Source organism: Fomitopsis serialis (genome assembly GCF_022376445.1).
Source record: "Fomitopsis serialis strain Sig1Antser10 chromosome Unknown B0H18scaffold_80, whole genome shotgun sequence".
In the NCBI taxonomy this organism is placed as follows: Eukaryota; Fungi; Basidiomycota; class Agaricomycetes; order Polyporales; family Fomitopsidaceae; genus Fomitopsis; species Fomitopsis serialis.
Window position 1 is genome coordinate 77,166 of NW_025955040.1, and position 17,844 is coordinate 95,009.

Below are 17,844 nucleotides of genomic sequence, written 5' to 3' on the forward strand. Positions count from 1 at the left end.
ACAAACGGTGCAAGATCTTGGACCATCATCGTACCAATGCTCCATTCGCTGGTGAAATACTCCTAGCGTCTCTCCGCCCGGAACTCATCTCCTTTCCTCACATGGTACGAGAACGAGCCACACTGATGATGCTCCTTCCTCCTGCTCTGGATGAGCCCACTCAGCGGATATGCCAATGAGACCTGGCTAACCGACGATGCACAAGCCGCGGGCTCATTGGCACACCGACGTCGGCCGATGGGCGTCGTCTGGGCTTGGTGCTGGGACAGCCGGCGATCGGCTGGTACGATAGTCATTGGATCGGCCGATGGCCTATTAAGCGTTGACGGTACTAATGTGTACATATGGCGCCTCTATCCCTTACTATGAGCATTGGCGATCCTCCCCGGCTGAACCCATGCGCATCGGGTGTTCGAGGGCTGTATATTTATGGCGGGCCGCGGCGTCCCCCCTTCTCAGATCTACCCGTGCGCAAACGACGTTCGTACACAGAATCATCATTGAGCATTGAAGGTCGGATACACCGAGTACCATCGGCAAGCCGGCATTGGCCGATCAACCTCTTGTGCTGAGGTGACCACGGGTGCATCCGAGATGGGCAGGCTCGATTAGAATTAGCAGCCCAAGTGGGCACGCTCAAAACTCATAAGAGAGCATGCCTCGCAGGCCACCGAACGCCGGCCGAGCGCAGCCGCAGTGTTGATCGACCGCCCAACGTCGGCTATGCCAATGGTCCTCGGGGAGCGGGCGTCGGCTAGTTGCGATGTCATTTGCTAGCCGACATTGGCTGCGCCAGTGCGAAATGGCGCAGCCAATGTCACGTTGGTGGCCGGCGCTTTCTCACTGCCCGTTTTGAACGGGCTTCGTCGTGCTGCGAACAGAGCGTGTGACCGATTGCGATGGGGACGTAACCGAGACAGGGCCCGCGTTGCCGCAGGCGGTGACGGCGGGCGGCCGGGCGATCCACAGCGCAGCGAGGGAGCGCCCATTTGGCGCCCCAGCCATCCCGCGAGCGATCCGCCGCCCCGCCGGCGTTTTACTGCCTGTGGGCCGATGTTTGCCCCACCAATGGCATTCCAGTTTGCGCGATCCCGCGCAAAGAATGGCGGGTTCGACTCCCCCGCGAGCACCGCGCGGCCGCGCAGTGCAATGCGCCGCAACCGCGCGCAATTTGAAACCCTTGATTTTCCCGTGGATCCATCATACCTGTCGATCGGGAAACACGTGATCGCGAGTACCCTGGGGCTGCGCGCCTCCTCATTCTACCACTTAAACTTGCAGGGCGACCGCCGCTTCTCCCACGTCCCCAACGCAACATCTCGCCCATGACCGACTCCTCGAGCTCAGCCCCCGCCTCCCCTCGTCCCGCCCCACGCGGCGCTCGTATCCGTCCATCGCTCCACCCCGTCTCGCACGATACCGCCCCGCTTGCTCTGGCCGCCGCCGACACCCCAGGGACTCCCGCCACTGACGTCGCTCACTCCGCGCTTGGAGTCGCACCGGCTGCGGGCGCTGAGCTCCGCCGAAACCCCGCAATCCGTCGGTCCGCGCGGCGCGCACCCCCGCAATACCCGCCGCCGCCCGCATACGAGACGGCGGCTCTCCCGTTGGATGCACTCGCGCCGCCTTCCTACGTCCGGCCCAGCGAGGATGCGCCTGCCATGCCCCGCTCGCTCGCGCCTCACGACGCATTGGCTAGCATACGGTGGATCGTCGAGGACATGAAGCCTCACCCGTGGTACGTTGCCTTTTTTTTCATTCTAGGTTCCATTACTGAATCTTTCAGGGTGCACTACGAGGCGTACGTGAAGTGTATCGGCCTGTTAGTGACGGCGTCGAAGGTGTCGAGCGCGCCGCAGGGCGCTCCTTTAGTATGGTACATGGCAGTTTGTGTGTCGACGGAGCAGCAGGCGATGGACTAAGAGCGGTACGTGGAGGATCTGTTCGAGGAAGACGGGCGGGATGTTATTTGAGGTGGGCGCCGCCCACATTACTATCCCGTAGTACTACTACACACGTTCTGGCTACACCACTACATATATTCAGTGTTTGCGACACTCAGCTCGCTTTCTCCCAGTCGACTTGTCACTTAGGCAATGCGCTCGCTGCGAAAGAAAGCCCGGCCGACCCGGGTAGATGTCTTCATCATGGCCAATCCGCCGCGCAATCCGCGCATGAAATGCCCGCCTCTTGCAAGGGCCTGGCGCCGCGCACGTAGACGCGCCCTAGTACAAGCTGCGTACAGCCGCTCGGTTTCTTTTGTAGCCGACGGTCGGCCAATCAACGGGTGTGGGTTGTGTATAAAGTGTCGGCCGCCCGTCGGCTGGCCCTATACCATTGGTGGTTTCGGCACGTCGGTTACTCTATGATTATAGGGCAAAGACGCTGCCTGGTGTGGATATACATCGGGGATCTCAGAGACCCAAGTAAACCGTACTCACCTGGTGCCCGCACTACAAAGCTGGACAAAATTGCGGCCCTAGCATGGAATCACCACGTTCAGTATGCTCTCGCGGCATTCAGCAACACCGGTTACACCGTCATCTGGGCGAGGCAAGCGAGCGGCGTGGGTAGTAGGCGTGGTGTGAGCGGTGTCGCATGGTATCCGGATAAAGTATCTCCATACATATTTGTCGCAACTTGGTTGAGGTCAGCGTGTCAACGAGAGCTCCCGTGAAAAGAAGGTTCCGCGGCGGGCGGGCCTGCACAGGCGGCGCACGGCGAGATGAGCCAAACGGGGAGTTTGCTGCTGAGTAATGGGGAGCCCAAGCCCGCTGACGAAAATGCTGAACGTAACGAGACGCGGGAGAACGGTCGTGTCGAGTTTAGGAGGACGGGGCAGCGCTGTGCGGAGAGTAGCGACTGCGAGGAAGTCCCGCCAATGAACTGGGCCGAGATAAGCCAGCCATACGGGCTGAAAGCAGACCTCGCGGACGTACCGAAACAACGACGCGTGGGAGGCAGGGACGTGCATGCATGCGGCGAAACGAACCGGGGCTTGAGCTTGGAGCCGAGTAAAGAGGAGCTCCGAGTCGAGCCCGAGACGAGAGGCCCGGAGCCAAGCGGCGAGCAATGCGAGAGTAAGCGGGAAGACCCCACCTACATGTGTAACCTGCAAGGCGACGGAAAGCCGTTGATTCCCCTTCCAGCCTTGAACGACGAACCCTCGTCTCGGTACGAAGTTGGCAGCTCTCGCGCGGTGCTATTTGCTAACCCTGAGCCCCAACAGGCACGGCACTCATCGTCGCGGCGCTCGTCTCGTCCTACGTTTGGGTCCGCTTGGCAGCCTTTTCGTTCGTCGCAAGCGCAACGGTAGAGTCTGTCGAGAGGCGCGTTCAGCGAGGCGGGAAGGTTATTGGAAAGGCGGTGCGAAGTGTCCGATCGGAAGGGGCGCCGCCTCATACGGCGGCTGCGGGCGTCGCGGCGGAGCCCACCGCGGGCGAACTGATTGCTGTCGTTCGATGGAGCCCAGACCAAGCACAGCGTACACTGGGATCTCAATATTATATAACGTTGACTAGTTGAACTACAGTATACGAAGACGATCAGCATGGGCCCATGCTCTCCCAATACTCGTAATAGGCGGGCATGCCGGCGACGTTGTCCCTAGGCTCCCAAGTCGTCTCATCCCAACCCGCCCACTTCACCTCGTAAGTATAAATGAATTCAGAGCCCCGCCTGACCATCCGGTGGCCGATTATGCGCTCAACGTCATAGAAGGACGATCGGCCGGCGTCCATCAGGGGACCCTGGTTCGGAACTGGCGGGCCATCGTCAAAATCGTCAGACTGACAAAGGTACGGACCTGCCAGAATCAGCACAGGCCGGGCTGAAGTGCTGAGGGTACTTACCGGCTTCAAGATTCTCATTGAAACAGAGCCCTTCGAAATACCCACCGCTGCGGAGCTTGCCCTGGATACGAGGCGGGTGAGAGGCGGTGATAAGTCGACTGCGCGCGACTTACCAGTACCTGCTTCGGCTTTCGAGGGCGAAGCGATGCGCGCCGTTCAGAAGCGCGCTGAGCTGCGTCGGGATCAAATGCCAATCGCGGCCTTTGCGGCACCCGAAGCGGGTTTGCGAGCACCGAAGATCCAGTGCGAGCAGCCGCCGCTTGCCGGGCTCGCGGACTCAACAGAGCTCGATCGAGCATCGCAGGTATCTGTATAGGTGCGTGCGCCGAAGGAAAAGGTGGCGATGCCGGACGGGAGGGAAGCGAGTCAAAGACCGGCGAGCGGGGAGGGGGAAGCGGGGCAAAGACGGCGAGCGAGGAGGGGGAAGCGGAGCATAAAGCGGCGAGCGAGGAGGGGGAAGCGGAACAAAAAGCGGCGAGCGAGGAGGGGGAAGCGGAGCAAAAAGCGGCGAGCGAGGAGGGGAAGTGGAGCAAAAGCGGCGATCGAGGGGGGGAAGCGGGGCAAAAAGAGGTGACTGAGGGGGAGTGGTGACTGGGGGTGGGGAAGCGGGGCGAAAAGCGGCGACTGAGGGGGGGAAGCGGGGCAAAAAACGGCGACTGAGGGGGGAGCGGGGCAAAGATCGGCGAGCGGGGGTGCGGGTGCGGGGAAGGCGGGGCAAAGACCGGCGAAGGAGGACAAGCCGGCCGGCCAGGAACACGCGCCGGTGAAGCCGGGAGAGCCCTAGAAACAGGTGGAGGAGGCCTTGCCGGGAGGGGGGAAAGAATGGGTGCGGGAGGCCCCAGGGGAAAGGCACCAGCATGTGGTCGCAATAGAGGGGGGGGGCGAGAATGGCCATGCCAGCCGAGTGACGTGGGAAGGGGGGAGGTGCCAGAACTGGAGCGGGTGGACCGCGGAGAGGAGGAATGCCTGTGTCTTCGTTGCCGCCGAGATGCCTCGCCGGCCGTCGAGCTCCTCCAACCATCACCTCTATGAGGGCAATTGTCACCAGTGAGTGTCCCACCGAGCCGAGTTACTCACCGTAGCTGCCACGGCGCCTCTTGTGGGGAGTTCGATCAGGACCCATATTGCCTATGGGCTGCGCAAGACTGACGCCGGTTAGCGATGAGTCGCTCAATTATGGCATCCACGGAGCTTACACATACCTGTGGTATGGAATGGGCGAATGGCGACCGCCGCGGGGCAAGCGGGAATTGGCGACGGTCAGGGTCGGAAGCCACACAGATTCGCGACGCGCGGGCGCTGATGCGGGTGAAACACGCGTGGGAAGCAATCACGTGAATTTGATGCGCTGTCAAACATGCCTGAAGATTCCGCGGCTTACATAGCCGTTGACTCAATTGCGCCCCTCCGCCTCTACACGCCACACAACGCTCGACGGCGTCTCACAGTTGACGGCATGTCGAAGCCCGCCATCTCGGAAGACACGGCTAAGGTCGTGAAGGACAGCACCGGCTTTCCGCCGATCACGGAGGAACAAGTACTCCTCCTTTCCGCCTACGTACATGCAGCGATTGAGGCACCGGAGCAGAGCGTCCGGCCGCGCAGCAAGCGTTGTGCACTCTTATGGTGAATCCCACGAGACTCATCCTCGAGTAGGTTACTGATTCTTCGCAGAAGAAACATTGGTATGGCATCGTGCAGGCGGCTAATGCAGGCAGTTTGAAGATGCCCCCTTTGTTGGCTTCCGCTCTGTACCTTTTACTATTGAAAACAGAATTTAATCTTGACAACATTAGGGCGGATATCTGCCCCCTCCGACGCAGATACCTGAAAAGTATATTGTGGCTATGGACATTGAACGCTATGCGGCGCGTGCGCACGAATGGTGGAAGCCAAGTACGCCATCCCCTTAGCGTCTTGATTCACTCGCTTACAAGCACTTCAGAGACGGCCGTCGCACCCGTCTCAACCAGCGCGGAGGGAGAAAGGCCCACTGCGGGACCCTCGGATGGTAAGGATTTGGTATTCATTACTCAGTCTTGCTAGAAACTTACAAGGGGCTGACTCCGCAGAGGTCGGCACCGCCACCAGTAAGAAGCGGACTCGGCCGATGGACTCAGCGCCGGTTGGCGAGGCGGCCGAGGGCGTGCAGGAGAAGAAGCGGAAGCGCATTAATGTTGTGAAGCCACCCGATGTCGTCAAGAGGGGGCAGGGGTTGGGGAAAGGCGGCAAGGCTGGGCTCAAGTCGAGGGCCCGCGTCGGCTCGGATGAAGAAGAGCCATTGGCAATGGCCGAGGGGATTCACGGCCGCCAGACAAATGCGGGGAAGGGGGCCGCGGATCGCAAGGAGGCCGGGCCCTCCACAGCGCTAATGGAGGTCGACCGAGAGGAAGAGGTGGCGCGCGCCGACGGCAACGGGGGTACGGCGCCTCCTGTAAAGGCGCCTGTGTCGGTGCAAGTCAACGCTTACGAACTGGCCGAATCAAAGGCGAGGGTTGGGGACTTGATTCATCCGGTGAGTTGCGCCGCTTTCGGTTCACCAGCGGACCCTGATGATTTAGCCCGTGGAATGCGACCGCTGCCTCCACTTGGGCAAAACGTGCCTCTACGTTGTTGGGGCGCACAAGAGGAAGCCGACCCACAAGGTCGTGATGGCTCGCTGCACGGGCTGTCAGACAGCTAAATCGGCCTGTTCGCTCGTCCCGCGCCACATGCACGACGGGCGTGTCTTCAAGAACAGCATCGCAGGGACGGCCGCCGCCGAATGGCGAATGTGGGTGGCCGACCGGAAGGCCCAGCGCCTACCATACCCGGACCTGCCGGTTTGGAATGGGATACAGGGGAAACCCGGTTCTTGGGTCGTCGACCTGGATACCTGGGACAATACGGATAAACGGGTCAGCGACAAGCTGATGGACTGGGTCGCCGTGCGTCGGTCCGCCTTAGCACGGGGCCAACTTATAGAGCCTCCCAAGCTGGACAGGAAAGGCGACACGGAGAGCGAGCCAGAGAGCGACGAGGAGGGTCACAAGGCCGAGCCAACTTCGAAGAAGCGGAGTGCCCGGAAGAAGGCGAAACTAGTCGGCCGAGGGATTTCGCCCGACAAGCCAATTGATCTCGACGAGGACGCCGATGTGATCAATTTGATCGAAACGCCCGCGGACGAAACGGGTGGCGAAGGCGTCGTGCCTGTTCCCGAGGCGGTGAGTTTGCCCCAACATCTTTTTGAACCAGTCCTCATGCCTCTCCGTAGCCGAAGCGCCCACCATCCCACGCCGCTGGGAAGAGACCGGCGTCTTCTCCGGAAGCAGCTCAGGCGCACCAAGAGGACGACGTCATCTCGATCTCAGATGGTGACGAGCAGACTGACGCGTTCGCCGGGCTGATTAGAATGTCGCCCGTGCCATCATCTCCAAGCGCAGCCCACGCGGGGCCCTCCCTGTCTGTGCCCCAGACGTCGGCCACGCCGTCGGTTCCCTCCCTGTCGTGCCCGTCTGTCAGGCCACGCGTCGGTTCCCGCACCATTGAGTTTACAGGCAAGGCAGGAGGCGGAGGGTTACATCCGGTTCCTGGCGACGCAGGGTGTAGCTACGCCGCAGGCCTCATTCAATCCTGCCGACGCGTGGGCGAGTATCATCCTCTTCCTCAAGTATGAGAGCGAGAGGCACGCAGTGCTGCAGGCGAGGGTCGAAGAGGTGGCCAATGGCCCAGCGCCGAGCACTGGTCCCACGTGGTCTGAGGTGGACAAGATACGCGACGAGTTGGCTCTCACAACGGGGGATATGGGGCAGCAAGTCAACCAGCTTCGCGAGGAAGTCAACCAGCTTCACGCGGAGAAGGCGCAGCTGGAGGGCGTCATTGCTGACATTTCAGCCGACATTGCGACGATGAGGAGTGGAGTCGAGCAGGCGTGCACACTGCGCAGCGACATAGACCTTGTCAAGGAGGGGACACTCCAGGCGATGGATTTGACTCTGGAACGCGTTCGAGAGATCGAAATCAAAATTCGCGACGACATTAATCGCGTGGTCAGAGTGCCCTCGGCTCCGCTGAGCCCTCTGACTCCAGTGCGCCTCCTAACCCCATCACCACCGTCCCCCACCGCTTCCGAGGGCGCGGAATCCGTTATTTTCGCCCCTCTTCCAGACTCGATCCCCCGTCCAGCTGACGAGAACAAAGCCCACGACACGCTCTCCCCTCCCGCACCGGGCTCGCTACTTCCGCCGTTGCCAGAAGTTGACGAGCCAGTCGAAGACGCAGCCCCCACATATAAGAGGGCGCTGCCGGCAAGCCGGATCTCAGCAGGCGCAGCGCCTGGCTGGAATAGGCCCACGGGCTGGGCCATGAGATCCCCCGCCGCCGTCGCCTATTTGTCGGGTTCGGCGTCTCTCCCGGAGAGACCGCGCACACTTTCCCCCGTATCTCGGAGTGTTGAGCAACCCGACGTTGCAAACGGCCGTACGCGCACGGCATCTACCTCCTCAGCAGCGCGGGCCACCGCTCAGGAACAAACGGAGCTCGACGCGTTGTGGAGGCGCGGAAAGCCGCGAGGTCATCCAATCGCCCCTCTACTCGGTGGTCCGACGTATAACGCTCAGGGCTCAGGAAGGAAGCGCCCCCGAACCGGCGAGATCGACGAAGAGAGCGACCAGCTGGCCTCCGAGTCCGAGAGCAAGACGGCGCCCGATAATCAGGCTGGGAGGAATTGATGGACCAGGGGGAATAATGCCCAGCCTTTTCAGCAGCATCTATATCATGTATTTTTAACTTACGCTAGCACTGAGATTGCTTATCGCACGATCTGGTTGAACTCATGGTTATATATGTCAAGAACACGTACGCGCTGCCAAGAAGGCGCACTGGGATGCGTGGCTCGAAGAGGCCGACGCGAAGTCGATCTGGACCGTGGGGAAGTACATACGCTCAGGCTCGAACGATGGCAGCAAAAGCAGAGTGCCACCGCTGCACCGCCAGGGCAGTGCTCGACTAGAGCGCGAGAACGAGGCGAAAAGCCGCGTCCTCTACGAGACGTTCTTCCCACAACCCCCACCAGACCTCGAGCTCCCAGACCCGGACGCTGAACACTACCCTCCCCCGGCCTTCGAATTCGCACATGTCTCGGACCATCAGATCCACGCTGCCTGCCACCGCCTCAAGGAGTTCAAGACACCAGGACCAGATGGATACCCAACGAGGTTTACAAACGGTGCGCAGATCTATTAGTCCCCTTTCTCGGCTGCCTCTTTCGCGCTACGTTCGACCTGCACTACTAACCAGAGGAGTGGAAAATATCCACAACAGTCGTGCTACGCAAACCTGGGAAAAGCGACTACTCGGTTGCGAAATCCTACAGGTCTATAGCTCTCATGAGCTGTATGGCCAAGATCCTGGCTTGAAGCGGCGCCGAGAACAGACACCACGACACTCCCATTCTCATCTCACCCCACTCGACTATACACACCCTACCTTTACACACATGCCTGAAGCTCCGGCGGACGGTGATGCTAAGCGACAAATGGACACGAGACTCGATTGATTAGAATTAGCACGTACTGTCTACATAGGGCTTCGCCCTCAGTGACAATAAAGGGATCACAAACAAACAAACATGTCAAGAACACGGTGCTAAGACTCATCTGCCATCTTGTTAAGATCGCCGCCCCCGACCGGCCGCCAGTAGCGTCTTCTCCCTCTGCTTGTTGCGAAGTTCTTCACCACCTTCCCTCAAGCGACTCGAGCGTCGGCCATCCTGAATCGTTGCCGGAACGTCATTAACCCTTCGCTTCTTTGACGGGGGCTTCCGCGGTTGTCCAGATGATTCGCCGCTGGCTGTCGGCCTCTTCGCGGAGCGAGCGCTGGATTTCGGCTTCTTCGCACCCCGCACGTGCGCGGTGTCACCCTCTGGCCCTGCTGGGTCTTCACCTCCGCCTCCGGGCTCGCACTGCTTGCTTGCGGGAATCGCGATGCCCGTCGAAGGGGAACCCGTAGCGGCGATCTCTGGCTCGCGCTGAATCAGGCCTGTTGAACTGCTCGGTGCGCTCAAGTCCGCCGAAGCGCTCGGTGCACCCGCGTCCTGCTCCGGAGCAAGTTCGCTGAAGTCGGCTTCGTTGGGAACGGAGGGCCAATCATCTGGGTGTGGCGGCAATGGAGCGAACATAAGGGGAGGTGAAGGCGACGTATGCACGACGGCAGCGGCAGCGTCAACGGCGAGACGGGAACTATCAATATCGCCACTGGCCAAGGACCAGCCGCTGAGCCCCACTGCATTGAATCGTGAAGGCGGATTGTCCGTTCCGCGCGTCTTGCTCTGATCCTGACCGAAAATCGGTCCCGATATCGCCGCGGCGGGCTCGAGTTGCCTCAAACCCGGGTCTACGTCCTTAATTGAGGCATCAGGAATGGAAGAGATAAGTGCAAGCATGGATTCATGCGTGGTGAAATGTAGGTGGCTCTGGGCGACGAAAGGCGGAATGTGGGCCGGCAGTGGTTCGTCTGGGTCGTCAACGAAATGGCTACAGTGTATGTCCCGCAATGCCATCCCAACTGCCAGCAGCACCTGCTCCACGATTATCAACACTGCGACGTCCCCCGCCATCCAAGGCTTCCTCTCAAGCCATCGAAGAAGCGGTGCCAGGCCGTCATCGCGAGCATGGGTCTCCCTGGGCAAAGTCGACTGGCCCCAATCCCACGAAGCCCAGGGCGCCTCAGGAAGAGGCGGTGGTAGGTAGCCGGAGACGCGTTTTCCTCGCCCGCCCAATCTGCGGGCCGCGTTGAAGTAAGCTGCGACGGCAGCGGTATACCTCCGGTCCGAGCTAAGACTTGCAAGAAAGACTACGCGTTTCTGGCCGCTCGAGATGCTGCGCGGGGCCTTCCCTCCAAAGGCGCCGCTCTTTGCGCCCGCGAAGGCCGGCAGCAGCTCGGCGTCTTCAATCTCGGTTTCGCTCTCGTCGGATTCCTCTTGGGGAGAATTTAAGGTCCTCGTCCGGTCCATCGCATCACTACCATGCGAGGAACTTTCCTCGCCCATAGCGGCGCGCCAGGCTTCCACGTCGGTGTCAGAGTCGGACTCCTCTGAAAAATCGGCTGCCTTTCGCTTGCCCTTCGCCTTTTTGGACATCGGCTGGCCCCCACGCTTTGGTGCCTTCACCGGCGGACGTCGCTCTGCCACATTGTCAGCCAGACATAGATGCTTAGCTGAGGGCCAACACTCACTCCGCATAGAGGCTGCCGTCTCATTTGGCCCCCGCCCGACGCCTTGCTCGCCACTGGGCGGGTCGCCCTCGCCACTCGCTTCTTGCCTCCGCGCGGCCTCCTTTTGTTGCTCGGCCTCTCGATTGGGGGCTTCCTCCACCCACCGCGCCACATGCGCGTCATATTCCTCCGATACGACACGGGCGTCCCCATCAACATCGTCAACATAGCTATGGAACCTGAAGGCCCCGTCCTCCCCCTCGTCATCTTGCAACTGTCTCCACAGGCGAACAAGCCGAACACAGTTCGCCTTCTTGATCTTCGAAGGGTCCTCAAAATCAACGTCGTTCAGCCAAAACTTGGAATCCAGGCAAGTCGGCGACCCATGGCGTTTCAGCTTTGCCCAGGGAAGCGCCTCTTTTGCTCCGTTGGAGGCGGCGGCTACATGGCGCGTCAGTGCTGACGCCTTTCAGCTGGTCGATAGCGCACCGTAATGCACGGTAAGGAACTCCCGCACAAGATGCTGCCACCACTGCACGGTCTTCGATGCATTGGCCTGTATTTCTGCGACGGTCGGAGGAATGGGGAGACCAGTGTCGGCATGTAGTGGCAGGAGAACCCCAAAAGCAGATTTCGGCTGCGCCTTGCTCGCCTTTAGACCAGGCAACGTCGCCAATGGCTTGTCGTCGAGCACTGCCGTCGTCCACTCATCCCAGTCGGACCACAGGCGGGTCGAGTCCCAGTCGGAACGCCTTGTGCGATCGGAAAAGCCAGACGGCGCCCCGTTCGCCTCATTGTGGTCCGCGCTGTACAGACAGTAAGCGGAATTCGCGGGGAAGGCCAGGCGAAGAGGCGTCTTACATGCCAATAACGGCCCCCTTGTCAGAAGTGCGGGCTCCCCACAACACCGTCATGTAAATGCCATCTTCCACCAACATCTTTCGTGTGAAAGTCGCCAATTTGCCGTCAATGGCCCGGCCGATCAATCTGCAAGTGGTCAGCATCCGTGGAGCTGACGTCCCCAGCGAGAACATTCACTTGAACGGCTTACGAGGCGGTTTAATCTTAACACCCTCCTGCTTTACCAGCTTCCTCAGGGCCAAAGCCCTTCGACCATACTCTGCTTTCTCCTCCTCAGGCACAGCACGCCATGCTCCCCATCGCGCCATCGTGTATTGGGGGAACGGTTTCGATGTGCCTTCATTGTACGCCATGTCGTGCACGTCGTCTTTATTCTCGTTGAGCCAGATGTCGCACCCTCGCGTAGACCCGCTGGCGCCACCTTTCTTCTTCCTGGTCGCCTTCGGCTGCGAGTGTTTGGCGAGCCATTTCCTCACAACCTGGGAATGTCACGACACCGAATGGACGTAGATACACGCATTTCAGGGCTCACCTCGATCCGGTCCTTGTTGGACAAATTTGCCAACGCGCCCAGCGGCATCTCATTCAGCTCACCCACCGCCTGTTCCAGGACGGAATCTCTCTCCGCTTCCTTGCTCAGGCGGAAGGCGTTGGTAAAGCCATCGAGGATGCTGAGTTGGCCCTCGTCGAATTCGATATTTGTTGTCTTCATGATGCTGCCTCTACGTAGCTCGACGAGGGACAGTAGGGGCTGAGCCGAGGGTATGTGCCAACTCACAGCCCTCCCCAGCGCTCCCTCGGGTGGCCAATCATCATTACGGCCATTTCAATTCTGATATATTGCTCCCCCCCCAGGTCATCGGCAATGGTAAATAGACACACCGTACAGTCTCCCACTGCTACCATTGCGTCCCTATCCCCCATCTGATTGCTCACGACACCCGCGAGTCGATTTGCGTGCTGAAGCGAGTACGCCGCATGCGGCGGCGGACATCTGAACAAGCGACCTATGGGGTTGTACTGACACAGCGAGCGCAGAGAGAATGGTAAGTACTCACTACAAAAGCTGTACCGAGCCCTCCGTACCTTGTTCCTGTATCCCAATCTTTGCCTGCCTTGTCTTCGCTTCGTATCCTCTCCTCATTGGCCTACCTCATACTCGCCTCTCCGTTTCCTTCTTCATTGGCTGCCTCTGTCTTCCCTCTCGCATCCTCTTCCCGTCGTCACACGCAGTTCCGTACCTCACGTCATGCCTCGTACTCGCCTCCAAATTCCTGAGTCGGACCTGCCTCATACTCGCCTCCTATCTCTCCCGTCCTGGTTCGTTTTCGCGTCTCTCTCGTGCCCCTCTCGCTGGCCCCTCCACTTCTCTAGTGACTCCCTCGCCCTCCATCCCTCCCTCGAGTCTTCAGAGGCAGATCGCGTTCGCTGTGTACGCGGAGATCGTCGACCGAGACGCGTCGGTGACGCGTGAGGCACGCATGACTCACGCGGTGTTGACGGACGCAGACCGTGTGCGGTGACGTGGCAGCAACCGGGTGGCCGGTATGGACGTGGACGACGCCGGGAGGGCGTTCGGGGAGTCGAAGTCGGGCGCCTACGAGATGGAGGTGGTGGTGAGTGAGTTGCGCGACGAGCACGCAGCGGGCTGAATACGGACCTTATGGGTGCTTGTGTAAACGTTACAGAGCGCGTCCTGGACATATCCGTACGGCGTGCAGCGCGTGAAACGAGGCGGGAGGTGGTAGGGACGGCGTGAGCTGGCGGAGGGACGGTGTAACGCGACTCACAGACGGTGTAGTGCGAAGGACGGCCCCAGACGTGTACGGGGGCATAGTAGCCGCGTAGGGCCGTAGTCCAGAGCGACTAGACGGCTGTAGGTAGCAAACTGAACGCAGGGACGATCCCGGGCGCTTTTGGACGCGTCTCACCGAACGTCGTGTAGCGCGGTGTCCCGCGTGCGGCGGGGCTTCGGAGCACTTGGGGGTATTACATACGAGTGTTCAGCGGCCAATGCGAGCTGTTTTGAGGTGCACGGCGGGCGGGAACGACGGGGACGAGGGCGGGAGGAAGTCGTGGGCAAGGCTTTAACAGGGCGTTCGACTCGATAAATGCGCACGATAAGTTGAGAAAAAGACAAAACTCACTTTCTCGAGCGCGTTTCGTGTGGAAACCGGGGATTGGGGGTGTCGACAGACTCGCATGGGCAGCGCGGATCCGGCTGTGCCATTCAAGTTGGCGAGCGCGGGACGAGCGCGGGAAAGGCGCGGGGCGGGGAGAACGACGGCAAGAGGATGAGGGAGGGATGCACTCGGGATGCGCAGACGGCGCTGCACAAGGGCACTCGAGGGTGTTGGAACGACGTCGAGTGAGCGTCGAGAGTCGGTGAGGGCGCGTTGGAGCGGGACTGGCGAGCCAATGAGCGTGCGTGGAACGAGGCAGGCGTCGGCTCGAGCAACGCAATAGGGACGTTCAAAGTTGCTGGAGCTCTGGAGCTCCAGCTGGAGGACGCTGGAGCTTGGAGCTTGGAGGCGGCGGTTCTCGGGGTTTGCCGCTAGGCTTTTCCGAGGCGTGCGCGCTGGTCACTGTCACACGCCGGTAGCATGTGTGACTTCCCTAATGCAGTATAAGTACCATACACGCTCGATGCTCACCACGCCTTGCATCTAGTCTCTTCAGAAACACTGAGGCAGCTCGTGAGCTCTTTTGGGCTGTCGTAGATAAAATAGGTGCACCACTGTGCGACACGAGAATTAGGTGGCCGCAGTATGCTGACTAAGCTGTCAGCCACCCACAAGTTAGTCCGATGTAATGGGCAAGGTCGGCTCGGGCGGTCGTAGTGGCTACGATCGCACGGGACGGCGGAATGAGCGAGAACGGTCACAGTACCAACCCAAATACTAGTGTTGGAAAGGCGAGAAACTACGGTACAGGCTGGCACGATATATCTACGTGCTGACATAAGCATGTGGCGCGCCCGTTACATCCGAACAGCGCGAACGAGTCTCTGTGTTTCATAAATTACAGCCACGTACTGTAGTTTTAATATTGCTGTAATGATCAGATTGTATGCTGTGGGCGAGTGATGCTCCGATCCCCGCTGGTGTAGGCTGGTGTAGTCGGTGTTGGACGAGCTGTACTGCCTAATTGGGCAAGTGCATCGTCGAATCCCTAAACCGACATGCTCAGAGTGTCGTGCAGTGGCGGCAGAAAGGTGAAAGTGCCAGACCGTGAAAACACCTCCATTCAAGACTACTGCGAAGAATCCAAGCCTGAATACCCAGCCTAAATGTCCAATAGGCCTCGTAGTATTCGCGCCACACACTGTGACATGACATAAGCACACTGTGGCTGGAATTTCCGGCGAGACCACACCGGTCGCGCGGCTGACGGCATCCCCCGAGGGCGAGCTCCAGCCTCCAGCCTCCAGAGCTCCAGAGCTCCAGCAACTTTGAACGTCCCTAATGCGCGTCCATTGGCGTCTCCTGCCACTGTGGGAAGGGGGAAGCATGAAATTCAATGACTATCGACGTTCGAAATCAGCGCCTTAAGCATTGATTTTTCCAATACGAGTGTGTCGAACATTGAAAATGAGTGTTCAAAATGAGTGTTTTCGTACACTCAACCGTGGACATTTTGTCTATTGAAAATGAGTGTTTGACTGTCTGAAATTGCTCGTCGCGCACAATTCTTCTTGCTGTAAAATTTACATGCTTCGCAGTATGGCGTACCATTTGAGGCAAAAATAAATGCATTCTATCACAAAGTTACTCACCGTATCTATCGCACTTACGCAATTCTATCACAAACTTATGAAGCCGTCTCTCTATCAATGCGTGGTCTTCATTCTATTTAAATGTTGCTCGACGAAAAATCTATCTAACTTTGGGGCGTCGCGTTTTCTATCACTCTTTTTCGGCTGCCGGTCCGGTCCGGCGCTAGCGCTCGACGCGTCGCCGGACGCGTCGCGCTCTGTCCTGCTGCTCTCGCGCCGACTCGCACGACGACCTCAACCTGAGCACGCAGTCTACGCAACGACTCGGACCTGGCCGTACGCACTCAACACCGAGTGCACCGAGGGGCGCGAGGCCACGCCACGCTTTGGCAGTCGAAGCGCGCCAACGCGCGACACGCCGCATCTGTCCGGCCGGTACGTCTGCGCCCCAGCTCGACCCTGGCGTGCTCGACCCAGCGTTTTCAACCTACGAACGGCCTTCGCAGCCGACACACACCGTATGTACACACTCCGTGCACACTTCGTGCATGCTTGCTACACTCTCGCCCTCACACACGACGTCTCGCTAGTGACTCCTTCCTGACCTCGCCCATCCTCGCCCAGCCCTCCGCGTGGCTTCGGATCGTTACCGAACCCTGCGCAGGCTATGCTCGAAATGGACGCAAGTTGTCCGAGCCGATTCCGCTCCCGGGACGTGGCGTGGCGCGATGTTCTGTCCGACCGGTACGTCCACGCCCAACTTCGACTCCACTCTTCCACCCTACAACCGACTCAATCAGACCGCTATGTATGGGCCGTGCCGCGTTATACACGCCTGACAACGTCGGCGCATGGACTCTGCGTCGACCGTTGTGCGGCTTGCACGCACAATGGCGGTGCGCCCAACCTCCGAAACAGTGGCGCATGGCGCATCCGCGCCATGTTCAGTTACAGCGCCATACATCGCGCGAGCCGCGACGATTCAGTGAGTTTTGTTTATGCTACTCCCTGTGTATCTACTGATCTCGCCCATTTCCTTACAGAGAGTGCCCGCCCTCCGTCCGCGCAGACGTGCTGCGCCGCTTCCTGCGCCGTCGCTCTGTATGGGGACCGGAAACCTTGCTGTATGAAGATGAGATGCGCGAGGTGTGGGATGGAGAGTGGGATGTCGGGAGGGCTAGGTTCGAGGAGAGATGGTGGGATGGTGCCGAAAGAAAAGCAAGGATTCGGAAGGAAGCGAGGATGGGCCACGCCAGGGGTGGACGCGCACCGTGATGACCACGCAGTATGAGAAGCGAGGATGAGGAGACTATCGCTTGAACAATGTATCTCATTAGCTACCTATGCCTGGCTAAAGGATGCAGATCGGGCACAAATCGTCGTTACATTCATAACCATCTTCGAGGCAAAAGGTACATAACTCGTCGCCACACTTCTCCTCAACATCAGCCTCCATACTCGCAACCCACTCTGCCTCTGCCTCTGCGAAGTTGCGCCCAGCGAGGTACTTCTTCCAGGTACTGGCGAGCCGGGTGCTCGTCACCAGCGCAATGCCAGCTTGGGCGAACGGGGGAACATCGTCCTTCTTATCGGGACTCCAATCGAGTAGGCTCGTACCGTGATCGTGCTCAGGCATCCATGCGATCATGGTGTTAGGTGCTTGCAGGACCTTGACACCGTAGATCGCCTGGTAGAAGCTACCTCCAGCCATGCCTTCGCGGCGCGAAGTCGTCCACGAGAAAGCCCACTTCTGGCCTTGCTTCTCCCGGTGAATCGCCCTGCCAGCAGAGTGAGCATGGGGTTCAGCAAGAGTAGGGGTATACAGTAGGTACTTACCGAGCGTAGTTGCAACCGGCGACACCTGAAGGCGGTGCCAGTTCGGCGTTGTCGAACTCGACGCACTCACTACCCCATTCTGCCATATAGATGCCTCGAGCCTTCTGAGCCTTCTCCCCGTCGCCATCCATCCGGCACATCTGATTCTCGACCAGATAAGCCTCGAAAGGCCCCAGCACCTCATCAGGAAGATGCGACTTAAGGAGGTTCCAAAAGAGTGCAAAGACGGATGAGAGTCGGAAGTTGTGCTCTTTGATGAACTCTGCTGTATGCCGCGACGACCGCAGATTCTTGGACCAGTGAAACGCGGGGTGGCTCCGTCGCGCGTTGGCGCGCTTCGACTGCCAAAGCGTGGCGTGGCCTCGCGCCCCTCGGTGCACTCGGTGTTGA

The 17,844-nt window shown here is 59.5% G+C and overlaps 3 protein-coding genes across 3 annotated transcripts; all 3 read right to left on the reverse strand.

Moving 5' to 3' along the window:
- Nucleotides 1-3,450: 3,450 nt before the first annotated feature.
- On the reverse strand, nucleotides 3,451-4,362 carry B0H18DRAFT_1028811 (uncharacterized protein). Its single transcript, XM_048029940.1, has 4 exons — nucleotides 4,324-4,362; nucleotides 3,965-4,257; nucleotides 3,852-3,912; nucleotides 3,451-3,805 (listed from the first exon to the last, which is right to left on the reverse strand). Exons 2-4 carry the CDS (start codon nucleotides 4,148-4,150, stop codon nucleotides 3,546-3,548), a joined length of 507 nt encoding a protein of 168 aa, XP_047889408.1. The 5' UTR covers nucleotides 4,151-4,257; nucleotides 4,324-4,362; the 3' UTR covers nucleotides 3,451-3,545.
- Nucleotides 4,363-9,369: 5,007 nt separating this feature from the next.
- Nucleotides 9,370-12,694, reverse strand: B0H18DRAFT_1028823 (uncharacterized protein). Its single transcript, XM_048029941.1, has 6 exons — nucleotides 12,436-12,694; nucleotides 12,081-12,382; nucleotides 11,904-12,029; nucleotides 11,532-11,848; nucleotides 11,064-11,483; nucleotides 9,370-11,012 (listed from the first exon to the last, which is right to left on the reverse strand). The coding sequence occupies exons 1-6, from the start codon at nucleotides 12,613-12,615 to the stop codon at nucleotides 9,499-9,501; spliced, it is 2,859 nt and encodes a 952-aa protein (XP_047889409.1). The 5' UTR covers nucleotides 12,616-12,694; the 3' UTR covers nucleotides 9,370-9,498.
- A 4,275-nt stretch (nucleotides 12,695-16,969) lies between these two features.
- Nucleotides 16,970-17,771, reverse strand: B0H18DRAFT_882079 (uncharacterized protein; the record flags this gene model as incomplete). Its single annotated transcript, XM_048040880.1, has 2 exons — nucleotides 16,970-17,396; nucleotides 17,455-17,771. Coding segments are annotated over 2 exons (744 nt in total), but the record flags the coding sequence as incomplete, so codon positions are not given.
- Nucleotides 17,772-17,844: the final 73 nt, after the last annotated feature.